Source organism: Jaminaea rosea, assembly GCF_003144245.1.
Source record: "Jaminaea rosea strain MCA 5214 unplaced genomic scaffold BDZ90scaffold_13, whole genome shotgun sequence".
Taxonomy (NCBI): domain Eukaryota; kingdom Fungi; phylum Basidiomycota; class Exobasidiomycetes; order Microstromatales; genus Jaminaea; species Jaminaea rosea.
The window spans coordinates 163,454-177,199 of record NW_020289987.1 but is presented as its reverse complement, the minus strand read 5'-3'; the positions used below and the strand labels follow the sequence as shown (position 1 = coordinate 177,199).

Sequence of the window (13,746 nt, the reverse complement as noted above, 5' to 3'; positions counted from 1 at the left end):
CACATCATGCGCAGGCAGACGAGTACCAGTACCGAGAATGCAGATGCAACGTCTATCTCTTTCTTCACCTCCCGCTTTGACTTCACTTGGCCTTTGCCGCCGTCGTCTCCTTCGTATCCTTGACCTCTGTATCTTCCTCTTGCGGCAAAGCCCCACTGCCCACACCCAGCCTCGCAGCCAAGATCTTACCTCCAACATTCCTCAAATTCTCGGTCGCCCTCTCGACGCCTTGCTCCTGCGCCTTCTCATACGCCTTTGCGCTCTCCTCTAATCTCTCACAGGCCTCGAGCACGGCACCTAGGTTGAACCATGACTCGCCATCCGTCGGGCTGAGCTGCACGGCCGACTGTAAGTGACTGACGGCCAGATCTGGCCTTGGTGGTTGGGAGAGGATATAGCAAGAGGCGAGATTGGTGTGAGCGTCAGCATCACCTAGGTCGGTGAACTCTTTGGCTTCCTCGGTGGAGGACTCGGCGTCGCTGTCCGCAGACTTGAGGCGATTCTGCTCCTTGGAGAGGGCGAGGGACGCCTCGAAGGACTTGATAGCGGCGGGTAAGTCTTCCAGGCGGAAGTAGACGACACCGAGATTGAAGTGAGCGGTGGAAGAGGGGTGAATGGTCAAGCTGTAAGGTCAAAAGCAGAGTGAGAGAGGGTAGTGAGTACCACGGATAGAGAAGGTGGAGTGCGGGAGCGCTGGAGCTGCTGCTGCTCACCTCCTAGCGTAGGCTTCCTTTGCTGCCTCCCAGTCACCCGCCTCCAGTCTTGACGTTCCTTCATCGAGGGCTTTCTGAGCCTCCTCTTCAGCCGGGTTGGCCAGGGAAGAATTGGGCGTCGTTGACTGAGCATATATCGAGGGAGAGGTGTGGACTGGGCGAGCTAATGACGTCGGAGTAGGTAGGTGATGGGGCATGATCAATGACGTAGAGGCCACAGCGCGGGCATTAGCCGCCTTGATGGCATGCCTGGAAGTACCTGCGACGGCGAAACTTCTCCGTACTAATTGGTGCATCATCTTGAGGTCGTGATGGGAAGATGTCAAAGGCTCCTCCGGCTTCCCCGGCCGCGTTCCGTCGTTGGCGAGAGATTTCCATCTTAGACTGCTGCATCGGCGCGCTTTGCTCGTCGTTGCCTGACTGCGACTGACTGCGACTGACTGCGACTGACTCCACCCGCCGCTTCTTGAAGCTTTTCCACTCCTTCGCGCTCTCACATGGTCACGATCCGAGGGACCACTTCGACATGGCAACGCCGCACCTGAATCCTTCGTCAGATCTCGTCCAGCTCCTGTCATCTCTAGGCCTCAGCACCGAGCAGGATAATGGTCAGGCAGCTGCTCAGCCTCTAGGGCCAGACCCACTAGTAGTGGCAAGAGGTCGCCTCACTAAGCTAAAGGCAGACATCGATGCCCTTGCGCCTCTAGTCAAGGGCCTCGTCGATGATCAAGTCAGCCCAGATTGCCAGATTGCCCTCCGCCTTGATCCTCCCGTAACGTCATCATCCCACTCTGAGTCGCCGCCCTTTCTTCGTCTATCTCCGGGACAAACATGGCAGTCAATAGCAGCAACAGCAGCAGCAGCAGCAGCAATGCCATCTCCCAGACCAGCGTCGTATATGCCCTTTGAAACGACGGCACAGGCCGTATCGTACCTTCAAAACCTCCTGGCCCGCCTCACTCAGCACTTCGAGTCGCTGCGGTCCACTCTCGTCGCAGAGGCGCAAGAGAGGATCAAGCAGACCTTGGCTGCGGCATCAAAGGACCCAGCCGCTGCTTTGATGGGGGCTTCGTCAGATCGACAAATCGTAGACGAGGATGGGAGGATACTCAATGAAGAAGGCTTGCCCTTCGTCGATCCCATGGAAACAATTCAAGAGACACCTTCCAGCACCATTTCAGCCCAAAGTCAGCTGGCTGCCGTCGAGGCTTTCAAGCCGCAGAATGCACTTGAGGGCGAGGACAGAAAGAAGTGGATCGACAGCGTCTTTAGTCGATTCGAAGGAATGACCGAGGACCAAGAGGACGAAGAGGGAGAGGCCCGAGAGACAGCCAGCGAACAGACTGCGGCGCCGCATCAAGAGGCACAGCGTACGCGCTCACCAACACCGAAGCCTTCTCAGTCAAAACCGCTCAAGTCTGTGCTCAAAGCAAGCCCTGTCCCGCCTTTGACGACGTCGTCCAAATTCGGCCACCAAGGCATCAGACGAGGCTTCCTCAACATGAATCCATCTAGCCCTGCAGCCGCCTCGTCCTCCGACCCCCTCGACAAGCGCTTCGACGAAGGATCGCCGACTCCCATGCCGCGTTCTATGAGCCAGAGCGAGGGTTCAGCGCGCGAGGATGAGGCCAACGTCGAGGCAATGACCCGCAGCATGCAAGGACTTGATAATTACGGGGCACCTGCGGCTCATGCCGCCAAGAGCAAGAAGAAGAGCGTCAGGATCCAAAGTCCAGAGCGAGGTCGCAAGAGAGGGGCGAAAGAAGAAGAGGCAGCACCAGCATCAGCGAGCTTGAAGGCTTTCTCAGCGGCACCTGCCGATCCTGCTACAGCAGCTGCCGATCCAGACGCTGGCGTTGAAGACGAAGCGGCTCGCATTGTTGACTTGCTTGGTCCTGAGATCGTCTCGGGGACCGATCGCGGCGAAGACGCCTTACGGGGGCTAAGAGAGGAGCAGACGCAAGCTGAAGAGATGGCAAGGAAACAGGTTCAGCAGATTCAGAGGAAAAGGCAGCAGCAAGAGGAGAACAAGGCGAAGGGCCCTGCAGTTGGGCTTTCCGTTCTCGAGAGACCTCGTGAGGCAGCAGCGAGCACCAGCGATTCGTCGAGTACGGCCACTGCGCTCAATGCCGCCAAACAAGCCGCTTTCAAGCGCGGCTTCCTCAATCGTCCCCCTCCTTCCTCAAAGACGGCGGCAGCGAACATGCCAAGTCCTCGTCCTCCCGTTGCGACGGGGCCTCGTCAGTCTCTTGGCATGTCTGCCTTGGACCGGTCCCTGATCTCGGACGGACCCCTCGAAGCTGAGCGGGAGTTGCAGGGCCTGCCATCTGCCGTCCCGCACGCCAGGCCTAGCAAAGCGTATCGCGAAAAGCTTGAGAGGAGCAGTCAGGGCCTGAAAGCGCAAGAAGGCAGAGGTCATGGAGGTGCTAGAACGAGGACAGGCCTCGATGGTCAGGTCGTCGTCGGGACGGGCAAGGAGGGGTCTGGTGGCGATGAAAACGCCGAAGGCAAAGGCGTGCGCTTTCAGCTGGACAGCTCTGCCATGGAAGAAGACGATGACGGTGACAAGCAAGAGGAAGACGACTTCGCGGAGCTACTCGAAGGCGACACGGCCGAGCTCGAGCTGGACGAGCACGACGAAGAAGCCTACGCCCGCTCAGCCTACGCTTCAGGTGATCTTATTGATGAAGACGGCGCAGATGACGAAGCGGACGAGGACGGTGCCCATGACTCAGACTGGTCGCTGGACTCGTATGAGCACTACTCTGCATCAGACCTTGCAGACCTTGAGCCCACCTTCTCTGGGCTCGTCTCTGACCTCGAGAACGCCGAGCTTGCTCGTGAGTACGCTTTAGCTCAGGCGAAGCAGATGGCTGAGCGGCAGGAGATGAGCGAAGAGAGAAGGAAGGAGCTCGCTATGGCTATCAGCGGGGAGAGGATGAGAGAGGAGGAGCGAATGGCGCGTGGGGACGATGGTGGAGAGCTGTGGAGAGAAGACGAAATTGATGGGCGCGACTTGGTCTCTTCGATGGGCTTTGAGGACGAGGAGATCAAGAAGCAGCGCAGCGTGGATCCGCCGAATCGGATGAGCAGGTTCAAGGCGTCGAGGATCGTCCAGGCTCTTGGGATGGGAGCGGATGGCGTGGCCAACCAGACGGACTCGAACAGGCCCAGCGCTGGATTCAGGGACCGAGGGACCGAACGTGACCGTCGTGCCGATGAGGCGGGCCACGAGCTGGCTCACCTGCTCGAGGGAGCGACCAATGCTGGACCAGAGCCATCGGCTGGGCCGAGCAGTACGAGCAACCGTCAGCCAAAAGAAGGCGCACCGTCACCGGTCATGATCCTGCCTTCGCTCACGCCTCTGCGCTACCCTCGGTCAGCAACGTCATCGTCGACGCCAGCGCGCTCTAGCCACCTTAGAGAAGGCGATCGCCTGCCCCGTGAAGGGGTCGATCTCGAAGGCGAAACGGACGAGGACGAGAAGGATGACGAGCTCATGAACGTGATGCGGGTGCGCCTCGAAGAGAAGCAGCATCGCGAGGAGCAGAGGGCAAATGCAGCGACAGCCGACCCGTCGGATCAAGCAGCCAAGCGAAATCCGCCTCGACCTCCGCCCCTCCGGTCTCGCTGGAACGGCATTGACGAAGACGACAGGCCAAACAGGAGTGGCGTGGCAATGGCTGCTCCTCCCAGCATTGGAGGGCGGAGTGGCAGCTCCCTGGCAAAGAAGCGTGAGCTGCCCGTCTCCTCTGGAGGCAGTGGCACAGACCTTGAGCCACAGGCGCCACCATCTCTCATGCCCGCAGCGCCCGCAGCACCGCAGAATGCTGCTTCAGCGCCGAAGATGTCGAGGTTCAAGGCAGCTCGAATGGCAGCGGCTGCAGCTGATCAGTAGGCGTGAGAAGGCGCGATGTCATGATAATGTGATATTGGCTTTCCTTCGGCGAAGCCCTTTTGCATGCTGTCTTGCATCCCTGTGTCCCTTCTGCCTCATACCCCTCTAGCCACTCTCATTAACAGATCTGTCCTCCTCCTCGAGTCTGCAAATGTCGCCCTGATGAGCCCCTTCGCCTCCTCGCGACTGACGTACCATGGCGAGCCGCCACCACCGGCCGTCGCCTCGAGGTCGGGAGACGCAAGTGCTCCACCTTCGAAGAGCAGGTACTCGACGTCGGCGAGAGACCCAATAAGCATCTCGGGCAGGTAGCCCGTGAGCTTGAGATGCGAAGGCACGTACGTGGCCAGACGATGGCCGGCCGCTTTTTGCTCCTCTTCCTCCTCGTCGACACCTTGCACCTGGTGGCTGGCATCACGACTCGTCTTTGTGAACCATCCCGCTACCTTGTCATCCCCAATAGACCTGATAAGCTCGGCCAACCTCTCGCCCTCCTTCTCACCGACATCATCCAGCGCCAACACATCAGCGTACACCTTCTTGACCACCGCGCCCTCCCACAACGCCCCCACAGCTGTCCATCTTTGCGAGTCACCGAGTGTGCCTCTCCAGCTGCGGTCCAGGCTCGTGACAGTGGCCAAAGCCTGAGAGAGCGTCCGCGAGCAAGAGACGAAGCGCTCGTCGTTGTATACTGAGAGGAAGGAGTCGCATCCTGTTGCGATGAGGTTGGCAAGATGAGAGGCATGCCCTGAGAGGTGTGCTGTGAGGTAGCGCGTGGCTAGTAGGGACGTGCGCTGCGCCGCCGTTGTGATACGCTTGCTGAGAGCTCCGGAGGAATCGGCGACGACGTCTGGGAGCTCTTTGTTGACTCGTGACTCCAGCGCTATCATTTGGCGAGAGAGGAAGCGACAGTCATTTACGAACTGCATGCTCAAGGCTGGGACTTGCTGTAGAGCTGCAGCTGTCTCGGGCGTAAACAGCGCGAGATGAAGATCGAAGATGTCGGCGAGCGCAGGGTCTAGGAGCGAGGCTGGCTGAATTTCGACAGCGACTCCGTTGCTGTGCGCGCTGCGAAGAGCTACCGCCTGATCGATGAGAGAATGAGCCAGATTGACGAGCTGACGCGAGCGCAAGGATATGCGACAGGTCTCCTGATGCGGTCCTTTAGGTGCTTCGAACGTTTGGGCTTCCTTGGCTGCTGCAGCAGGCTGAGGTACGGCATGCTGAGGCTGAGGATCGGGCAACTGCGTGGTGGCTACTGCACCTGCTACGCCAGCCGCAAGCGCTCCAGCCCCCGCTGCTGCTCCTGCTTGAGTAGAGCCGCGCGACGTCGCTCTTGCAAGCTCGGAGGCGGTTGCGGGGGGTGGAGCTGGGCGGATTGCTGAGCTTTGGCGAGCTCCAAGCAGAGGAGAGGCATTGCTGACGCGTCCTATGACTGCCGATTGGCTCTGAACAGCGGCTGGTGGCGATGCTGCTGAAGCTGCGGAGGAAGGCGTTGCAGCGGGAGCAGTGCCGTCGGCTTCTTCATCCCATGCCCATCCGCTCACGTCGTCAGCCGGCTGCGCCGGGGCTTGCGCTGTAGTAGAAGGCGCTTCTTGCTCGGCGATGTCATTTACTTGCGTCTCAAGCTTCGCTACCCTCTCAGTTGCCAGAACTTGCAGTGCCTCTTTCGTCAGGGGGTGCGAATCACCCATCGGGACGACTGGCGCCGTCCCTGCTGCTGGCATGGGGGCTGAGTCCGAAAGACTAGCCCAGGGATCGCCATACTCTTGGCCAGCATCGCTCTGCGCTTCACTTGAGTTGTTGACCGCCTGAAGCAGCGAAGCAGGCGGGCGTGGAGGCAGAGCGGTCCCTGCCCTCCCTCTCGAAGCGAACTGATCTCCTTCATCTTCAGCTTGCTGCTTCTCCGCGCTTTGACTTGAAAAGCCCAACTCTCCTTCATGCTCATCACCATCGTCGAAGCCCCAGCCGCTCGCCCCGTCATCCTCATCCGCTCTCTGCAGCCCAGGAGATGGAGGCAATGCCATGTCAGATGCTGCGCCTAAATCGGACACGACGGAGGGCGGCCCGGTGCGCGGCGCTGAAGACGACTCTGTCCATGATGAGAGACTGCCCTGCCTGTTCGGCTGAAGATTGTAAGGGACCGCAGAGCGGATGGGAAAGGGTATCGCAGCTGCCGACTCGTCATCGTCCACCTCGCTACTTGTGCTGCTATAGTTCGCGAGTGTCGGCGTGCGCGGTCGCGAGGCAGAGGAATCTTCGAATTCGAGCGTGAAGCCGGGATCAGCGCGCTCTCTTGAAGGAGTAGGAGGGAGGGATGCGATGGATGGGGGCCCGCTTGTTGTTGGTGGCGTGGCGGCAGTGTCAATCAGGTGGGATGGAAGAGGAGCCGTTGCTCCACCTCTCCTATCGTCAAGATCCGTCAGAGCGATCGGAGGCGCAGCCTGGCTGGCTGTCGAAACGGACTGAGCTGACTCGACGGGGAAAGGCTCTGCTGTCGTGCTCTCCTCGATAGCTCCCACGTCAGACGAGGGAGGCATGCACAGACTGCTACCCGACGAGAGAGTCGCTCGGCCTTCCGTCTTGGGTGTAGCCGGTAGCGAGGTATCCGATTCAGCCCCCTCGCTCGTCGGCAAGCTCTCAGGCAGCGCCGATTCGATAGGGAAGGGTTGGCGCCGGGAGTTGTCACTGCCGGCGACAGACACGTCGTCGGCTAGGATGGCTGACTCCAAGGCTGATTCGCCTTCTTCGGGCTCCCGAACTGTCGGCACGCCAGCGATGGTGCTCCTGGCGCTGTCCGAGCGAGAAGAGCCGGGAGCGATGGCGGAGACGGATGAAACTACGGATGGCGGGCGGCTGACACCGAGAGGAGCGGGTCGAGCGGATGCGGCCGGTGGCGCGGAGACCTGGGCTTCTTCGTCGTGGCTCTCCTCTGCCGCAGCGGTTTCGAGATTCTTTTCGGTGAGTGGAGCTTCCTCTTGGGCGCGTGCCCCGTCTTGTAGTGCAGGCTCCTCAACGCGGGCTTGAGAGGGCTCTACAGGATGAATCAGGGTTGAGGTAGGTGGTGCACTTTCGGCCTCGAATGCCTCATTCCCAGCAGGGACGTTTGCGGTGCCCGCTACCGGCAAAAGTCGACTTGCTCGCTTCGCAACCTTCTCCTCGAGGGACAAGCCCCAGGCATCTTCGTCAAAGTCGTCCTCTTCTACCTTGGAGCTCTCGCCGGCGGCGCCCGTGTTGGTCTGAGCGGTCGCTGAAGGCTCGTACAGGCTCTGAAGCGTAGGATGATTACCCAACAGCATCATGCTTGCCCGCTTTGCCTTCTCTTCCTCCGAAAGACCCCAGGCATCCTCGTCAACGTCAATAGGGTCGGAGATGTTGGGTAGTGGTAATGCTAACCTCGTTCCGTCATTAGTGCCTGGTGGTCCTTCTGTAGACCAGGCATCCTCGTTGCCCGTGTCGCTTTGAGCAGGCACTACGGCCACCGGTTGCGGTGCTGTATTAACTGGCAGTGACGAGTCGGGAATCGGCATTTGAGAGTGGTCAATAAGCATCGGCCTTGACGCCTCGTCTGCGAACCAGGCGTCCTCGTCATCGAGCTCGGCCTCCTGTAGGGGTGCTCGACTAGTGTAGGCGATGACTGGAGAGGTCGATGGCGCCGCTGAGGTTGAGGACAGCGTGGAACGCCGTTCAGCAGCTCGTGGCGGCGGCGGTGACGCAGCAGGCTCCTCTTCCGCAAACCAAGCATCCTCTTCATCGCCCAATGGTGGTGGCGGCGGCGGCAAGCTCGATGATACTGTTCGGGCCTGTTGTGCTGCAATCGGCGCAGCAGCCTCTGGCGCATCATCCTCGTCACCAAAGCCCCAAGCGTCATCCTGATCTCCCTCAGGCAAAGGTCCGCTGCCCATCTGATCTTGAGGCTTGACAACACGCACACCGCCAAGAGCAGAGCGACCTCCGGCTCGCTTTCTTGCCGCCGGCGCTGCTGTCCTTATTTCCGGGCCTGATGAAGCTGTTGACCGTTGAGATGCCGATGAGGCGGAGCGATTGAGGACAGAAGGTGCTATGCCAGCCTTGGCAGGATGTCTGTACGTCTCTGGATCATCGCGCCCATCATCGTCACCCCACTGCCACTCATCTCCCCCGCCGACGCCAACCCCATTGGTGTCCTTCTGAGTAGTGAGCGTCCCCCGAATCTCATGATCTTCGTCCACAAGTCGCTCATTGCCCATGCCCGTCATCTGCTGCGCAAGCGGTTGGGCCTCCTCGCTTGCGATCTCAATCTCCTCTGCCTGCCAGCCTTTTTCATCCTTGAGCGACAGCGTCGTACAGATGCGTCGTGCCTCGTCGCGCGCTTCGTTGGCCACCTTAGAGACGTACTGACGGCCAACGTCTTGCGCGAAAGCCATGATGCGCGAAGGTTGACCGAGGTGATTGTCCTCTGGCGAATGGTCAGAAGGACCGGCCCCGTCAGGGGTGAGGAGCAGTCCAGAGGAGGCAAGGGAGGAGCACAAGGAGAGCGCGAGGGAACGAGATTGTTCGAGGCGAGCGGATATGGTCTCGACGGGGTCATACCGTGAGGGAAGGGTAGCTCGCAGATTTGTTAGGATCGGTTGGACCAGCCTGGGGAGCAGCGCACGGGCAAAGTCTGATTGCCTAGCCTTGGTTGGGAGGTCGGAGAGTATTTCGCTGCCAATGAAGAGCAACGCCAGCTGAAGAGCTTCGAGACCAGCTGCGGGCGTCGATGAGCCTAAGGGGGCAAATACGAGGGAGATGTGGTCCGAGTCCCCTGCGCCTTGCAATTTTCGCACCGTACAACTTTCATTGAGACACGATTGTATCAGTCGCTCGGCGAGCTGAGCGGCAAGGGTCGGTACCCTGTCCTTTAGCTTTCCTTTGCGCTCGAGGGCTTGCAGAAGGCTAGCGGATCGCAGAGCTTGCGCTGCCGTGGATGAGACTGGTAATGGCAAAAGAGAAGCTGACAATCAGCATCGTCACGACAATGATAATCCTCCGAAGCAACTCACACTTCAGCTCCTTCATGACGATCAATGTCCAACTGGCCGCAGCCTCGCTCGGGATGACCTGCACGCTCCTCTCCCAACCCTCGTCGAGCATCTGATCCGCCTTCTCACGACACTGTCGCAGTCGCCTTTGCAAATCCCAGAACGCCCTCACGCTCTGATCAGCTGACAGCCAGCCATGAGTCAATGGCTCGCAAGCGGCTTCTGCAGCATCGTTTGCCCCTTTATATGCGACATCCTCCAGTCGGCCTTGCGCAATCGTCTCCTCCAATGCCTCAATGGCAAGAAGAGCTCTTTGCATGACCTCCAAGACCTCGATAAGCCTCTCGTGCTGCTGCTTTTCCTGTTTAGCGTCGCGAAACTCCTGTAGCGCATCAATAAGCCCAGCAGACCAAGCGCGTGCCCTCCCCGCTGACTCGACATTGTCCACCTCGTTCTCCAGCTTTCGCAGGCTCTTACGATTCTCCGCTGCTTTCGAGGCGACATTGCGCATCTGCGTCTCTTGACTGCTCAGCTGCTTCGTCAGAGAAGACCGGACATTTGCCCTCTGTGTTGCTATGAGGGAGTGCTGAGCCTCCAGAGGCAGGGTAGTGGAAGAGGATGAGCCGGCATTGATCTGGATGAGGAAGTCGGCGAGTGAAGGCAGAGGGTTGTGTGAAGGGGGAGCGACATCTCCCGGTATCTTGGGAGCAGTCGGCGGCGGCGGCCTTGTTGCTGTCTTCGTAGGCGCCTTCGTTGCCGCCGAAGCCTCCATGCTGTGAGGATTTGTCAAGGGATGGCGAAATGAGAAGGAATTGATCGAGGCACGCCGTCGGCTTGATGTTGGTTGCGACTTCACTGGCACACAGCCAACCAAGAGTGCCAGGGCCGAGTCCGCGCGCGGTCAGACCACCCCGTTTTCGTCGACAGACCAAGCAGCAAACGACCTATGGCTCAGCAGCCCTCAGACTGCTTCCAAGTAGAGTAGAGTAGTCAAGCAATCAGTGAATATATTGATGTAATACAAGTCGGTTCAAGAGGAAAAGGAGTCGTGGACGTCGCTAGAGGAGCGGCAGGCATATATACCCTCCGATGGAGTAGCGGCGCGTTGACACTGAGTGATGTGAGTTGAGGTGGTGCTGATGATGATGATGGTGATACGACAAGTGAAACCCCGTGAACAGTCATACAGCCAAAGTCCTACATGTGCAGTCTAGGGAGGAATCTCGTTCGGTGCGAGCTCGAAATACGGGTGCTTGAGAGCCTCGGACACCTTGATGCGCTTAGCCGGGTCGAACTCGAGCAGACGGCGTAGCAGGTGGAGGAAGCGCTCATTGTGCTTCTTCCACGTCGTTGCCTTGCTAAGCAGGTCGGGGAGCTTGCGCATGCCCGAGACGTACTTCTTGCTCGCTTTGGGTGTCTCGTTGTTGGGGAAGTCAAGGCGACCATTACGGAAGTATCTGGGAGGAAAGGTTGTGGGAGCGAGCGTAAGCGTTTCGATCCTCTGCCACGACGCAATGTCTCAGCTGCTACTCACTCTGCTTTGAACGTCTCTGCCTTGCGCCTGAACGAGTCTGGCATCGGCCCAAGCACTTGCTCCATCATGGCCAAGTGCTCCAGATTGTCGTGCGTCTGGAACAAGGCCTCACCGGTGTAGAATTCGATGAGAATGCAGCCAACCGACCAAGCGTCGCAAGGGAATGACCAACCCATGTTGAGGATGATCTCTGGAGCACGGTAGTGTCGAGTCGAGACGACCTGCGAGTGGTACTCGTCGTTGAACGTCGCACTGCCAAAGTCGATCAAGCGGATGTCCGTGTCCTTGAGCACCTTTCTTCTCCTCGCATTGGCTCGCCGTGACACCGGCTGATAGTCGTACTCAGAGTTGACGAGTAAGATGTTTTCCGGCTTCAGATCAGTGTGGACCAGGTTGAGGCGATGCAAGAATGCGACGCTCTTGAGAAGCTGCTGCCCGAAGCTCCAAATATGAGCAGGCGGGAACGGGTTGAACTGGTTGTCCTTGAGAAAGTCGAACACAGACTTGCCCAGCAGTTCAGAGACGATGCATACGTGGTTGCGGTAGGAAAAGGTGTCGAGAAGGTGGATACACTTGTTCTCGTTGGCTGGGTCGTTCTCGCTGAGAGTGCGCAGTACCCTGATCTCAATCTGACTGGCATCCCGATATTTCTGGATAGCCCTAATGACCTTGATGGCGACGTAGCGTCTTTGTAGCCGATCAAAGCACTCTACAACTTTGCCGAACGTACCTTGACCTAGCTGAGAGAGGATCTTGTAGCGATGTTCTCCCCCGCGAGGGTCACTGATCCAGTCACCTTCTCGAACGATGAAGTGGCCGTCCTTATCATCGATGGGCAATGGAGCTGCTGGCGGTGGCTGCTGTTGAAGAGCACGGTCGTACATCTGGGTTGGAGCGAAACAGAAGAGAGCATCAGTCATCAAGACGCCAGATCGCGGAAAATTTCGCGTACAGCTACTCACCAGACGCCTCGAAGCTTGATCTGCTGAGTCCAGAATCTGTTGCCTGTTGGCTGTTGATGCGTGGCCATTGGCAACGGGTGGCATGAGCGACGCGCCGCCTGAAGGGTAGCCGCCGCGATAGTTGGCCGTTGACGACGAGCTTGGGTATCCTGCGAGTGGTTGCTGTTGATGGTAGCTCCAGTCTCCAACGGCGCCGCTTGGAACAGTCTGAGGGTAACCTTGAGCCGCCTGTCGCTCTTGCTGAGCCCGCATAGCCTGCTCGTATTGCTGCGAGATCGAATTGGGGGCCATCTGCGCCGCATCCCTCTCCCTCTGCTGTTTCATCGCCCTCTCGTACTGCATCGAGATGGAGCTCTGGGCCAGATTGCCGTGCTGCGCCCGCATGGCATCCTGGTACTGCTTTGAGATGGAGCTCTGAGCGAGCGGCTCCGCCTCATCTTTTCGCCTCTTCTTGGCCGCATCGTACGAAGAGGTGGAAGACGTAGCTTGCGGAGGTGGCTGTGGCGGCGGGGATGCTTGAGCCTTGCGCTTGCCCTTCGTGCCTACGCCTTGTGCTGCGTGATTGGTGCTATTTCCGTTGAGCCTCGCCAGGCTGGCGGCCCCACTGCCTTCTTTGTGGCCATTGGAGAGGTCGTCGGCGAGTGGTCTGGCGGGAGGAGCCTCGTCGTCATCGTCTTCGTCCAGAAGGAAGACCTTTTGCACCTGAGAGCGGGAGGACGTGTGAGTACGTGCAGGGACGCGTTGCGGCTGTCGTTTCGTTGGGCCAGAGCGAGGGCGACGAGTAGCAGAATGACGACGAGGAGGCTTGGGGACAGGAGGTTCGAGGGCTGGCAAACCAGAAGCCTTGCCAGCGCCAGCAGCAGCTCCAACTTGAGCAACCTGACACAACGAGACGAGGCGAACGGGAGACGAGGTCATCGTCAACCACCTACCCGGGGTCGCGCCAGCGGCTACGGCATTGAAGGGGAGCAGAGCGGCAAACGACGTTGTTCCCCACCATTTGCTCCCATCCTCGCGCGCTTCGCAGCTTGCCCTTCGCAGCTCACATCACGCGGCTCGCGAATGGCGCTGCCGCGTTGCTGCTCACATGCTCTCGATGGTCCACACTGCATACAAGCTCGCGCGCTGATTTACCGGTATCGACTAGTCTGTGATGCTTACCTTTCCTCCGATCATTTCGTCTACGCTCCTGAGATTTCTCGCGCTTCTCCTGAGACCCGACGCGGTGGAGGTGGATCCCATCATCGACGTCGTCGAGGTGTTGCCTAAGCCTGCTGTCGATGACGAGTATGTGCTAGTATCTCTGCCATTGTGAGAGCCAACGGGTTGGGCTGATGTGGATGCCTCAGGTGCATTGAAAGAGTCATTGGTGAGGTCGCCTGTCGCCGTCGTCGTCGTCGTTGTCGCTGTGCCGCCATTGGTGCGTCGGCGCTTGGCTGCCGCTGTCGTGCGCGACGACATGGTAGCGGCGGTCAAGAGTGGCTCTGAAGAGCGAGAGAGGTAGACCCTCTAGATGATGGTGATGAAGGAGATGAGCGAGAGAAAGAGGAAGCCTCTCTCGAGTGAGATGGTAAGGCAGAGAGTCAAGTGGGTCAGTGGGGACCAATTGTGCGCGACGGCGACGACGACGTGCGCC

General features: G+C 59.0%; 4 protein-coding genes across 4 annotated transcripts; 1 reads left to right on the top strand and 3 right to left on the bottom strand.

Moving 5' to 3' along the window:
• Positions 1–82: 82 nt before the first annotated feature.
• BDZ90DRAFT_222884 (TPR-like protein) lies at positions 83–910 on the bottom strand (the record flags this gene model as incomplete). Its single annotated transcript, XM_025504546.1, has 2 exons — positions 83–623; positions 714–910. The coding sequence occupies 2 exons, from the start codon at positions 908–910 to the stop codon at positions 83–85; spliced, it is 738 nt and encodes a 245-aa protein (XP_025360363.1).
• Positions 911–1,143: 233 nt separating this feature from the next.
• On the top strand, positions 1,144–4,832 carry BDZ90DRAFT_61565 (hypothetical protein). The gene has a single exon (XM_025509723.1). It carries the CDS (start codon positions 1,240–1,242, stop codon positions 4,609–4,611), a length of 3,372 nt encoding a protein of 1,123 aa, XP_025360362.1. The 5' UTR covers positions 1,144–1,239; the 3' UTR covers positions 4,612–4,832.
• Positions 4,607–10,440, bottom strand: BDZ90DRAFT_61571 (hypothetical protein). The gene is made up of 2 exons (XM_025509724.1): positions 9,636–10,440; positions 4,607–9,565 (listed from the first exon to the last, which is right to left on the bottom strand). The coding sequence occupies exons 1-2, from the start codon at positions 10,384–10,386 to the stop codon at positions 4,707–4,709; spliced, it is 5,610 nt and encodes a 1,869-aa protein (XP_025360361.1). The 5' UTR covers positions 10,387–10,440; the 3' UTR covers positions 4,607–4,706.
• Positions 10,441–10,597: 157 nt separating this feature from the next.
• BDZ90DRAFT_233754 (kinase-like protein) lies at positions 10,598–13,728 on the bottom strand. The gene is made up of 4 exons (XM_025506751.1): positions 13,272–13,728; positions 12,111–12,812; positions 11,149–12,032; positions 10,598–11,071 (listed from the first exon to the last, which is right to left on the bottom strand). The coding sequence occupies exons 1-4, from the start codon at positions 13,569–13,571 to the stop codon at positions 10,825–10,827; spliced, it is 2,133 nt and encodes a 710-aa protein (XP_025360360.1). The 5' UTR covers positions 13,572–13,728; the 3' UTR covers positions 10,598–10,824.
• Positions 13,729–13,746: the final 18 nt, after the last annotated feature.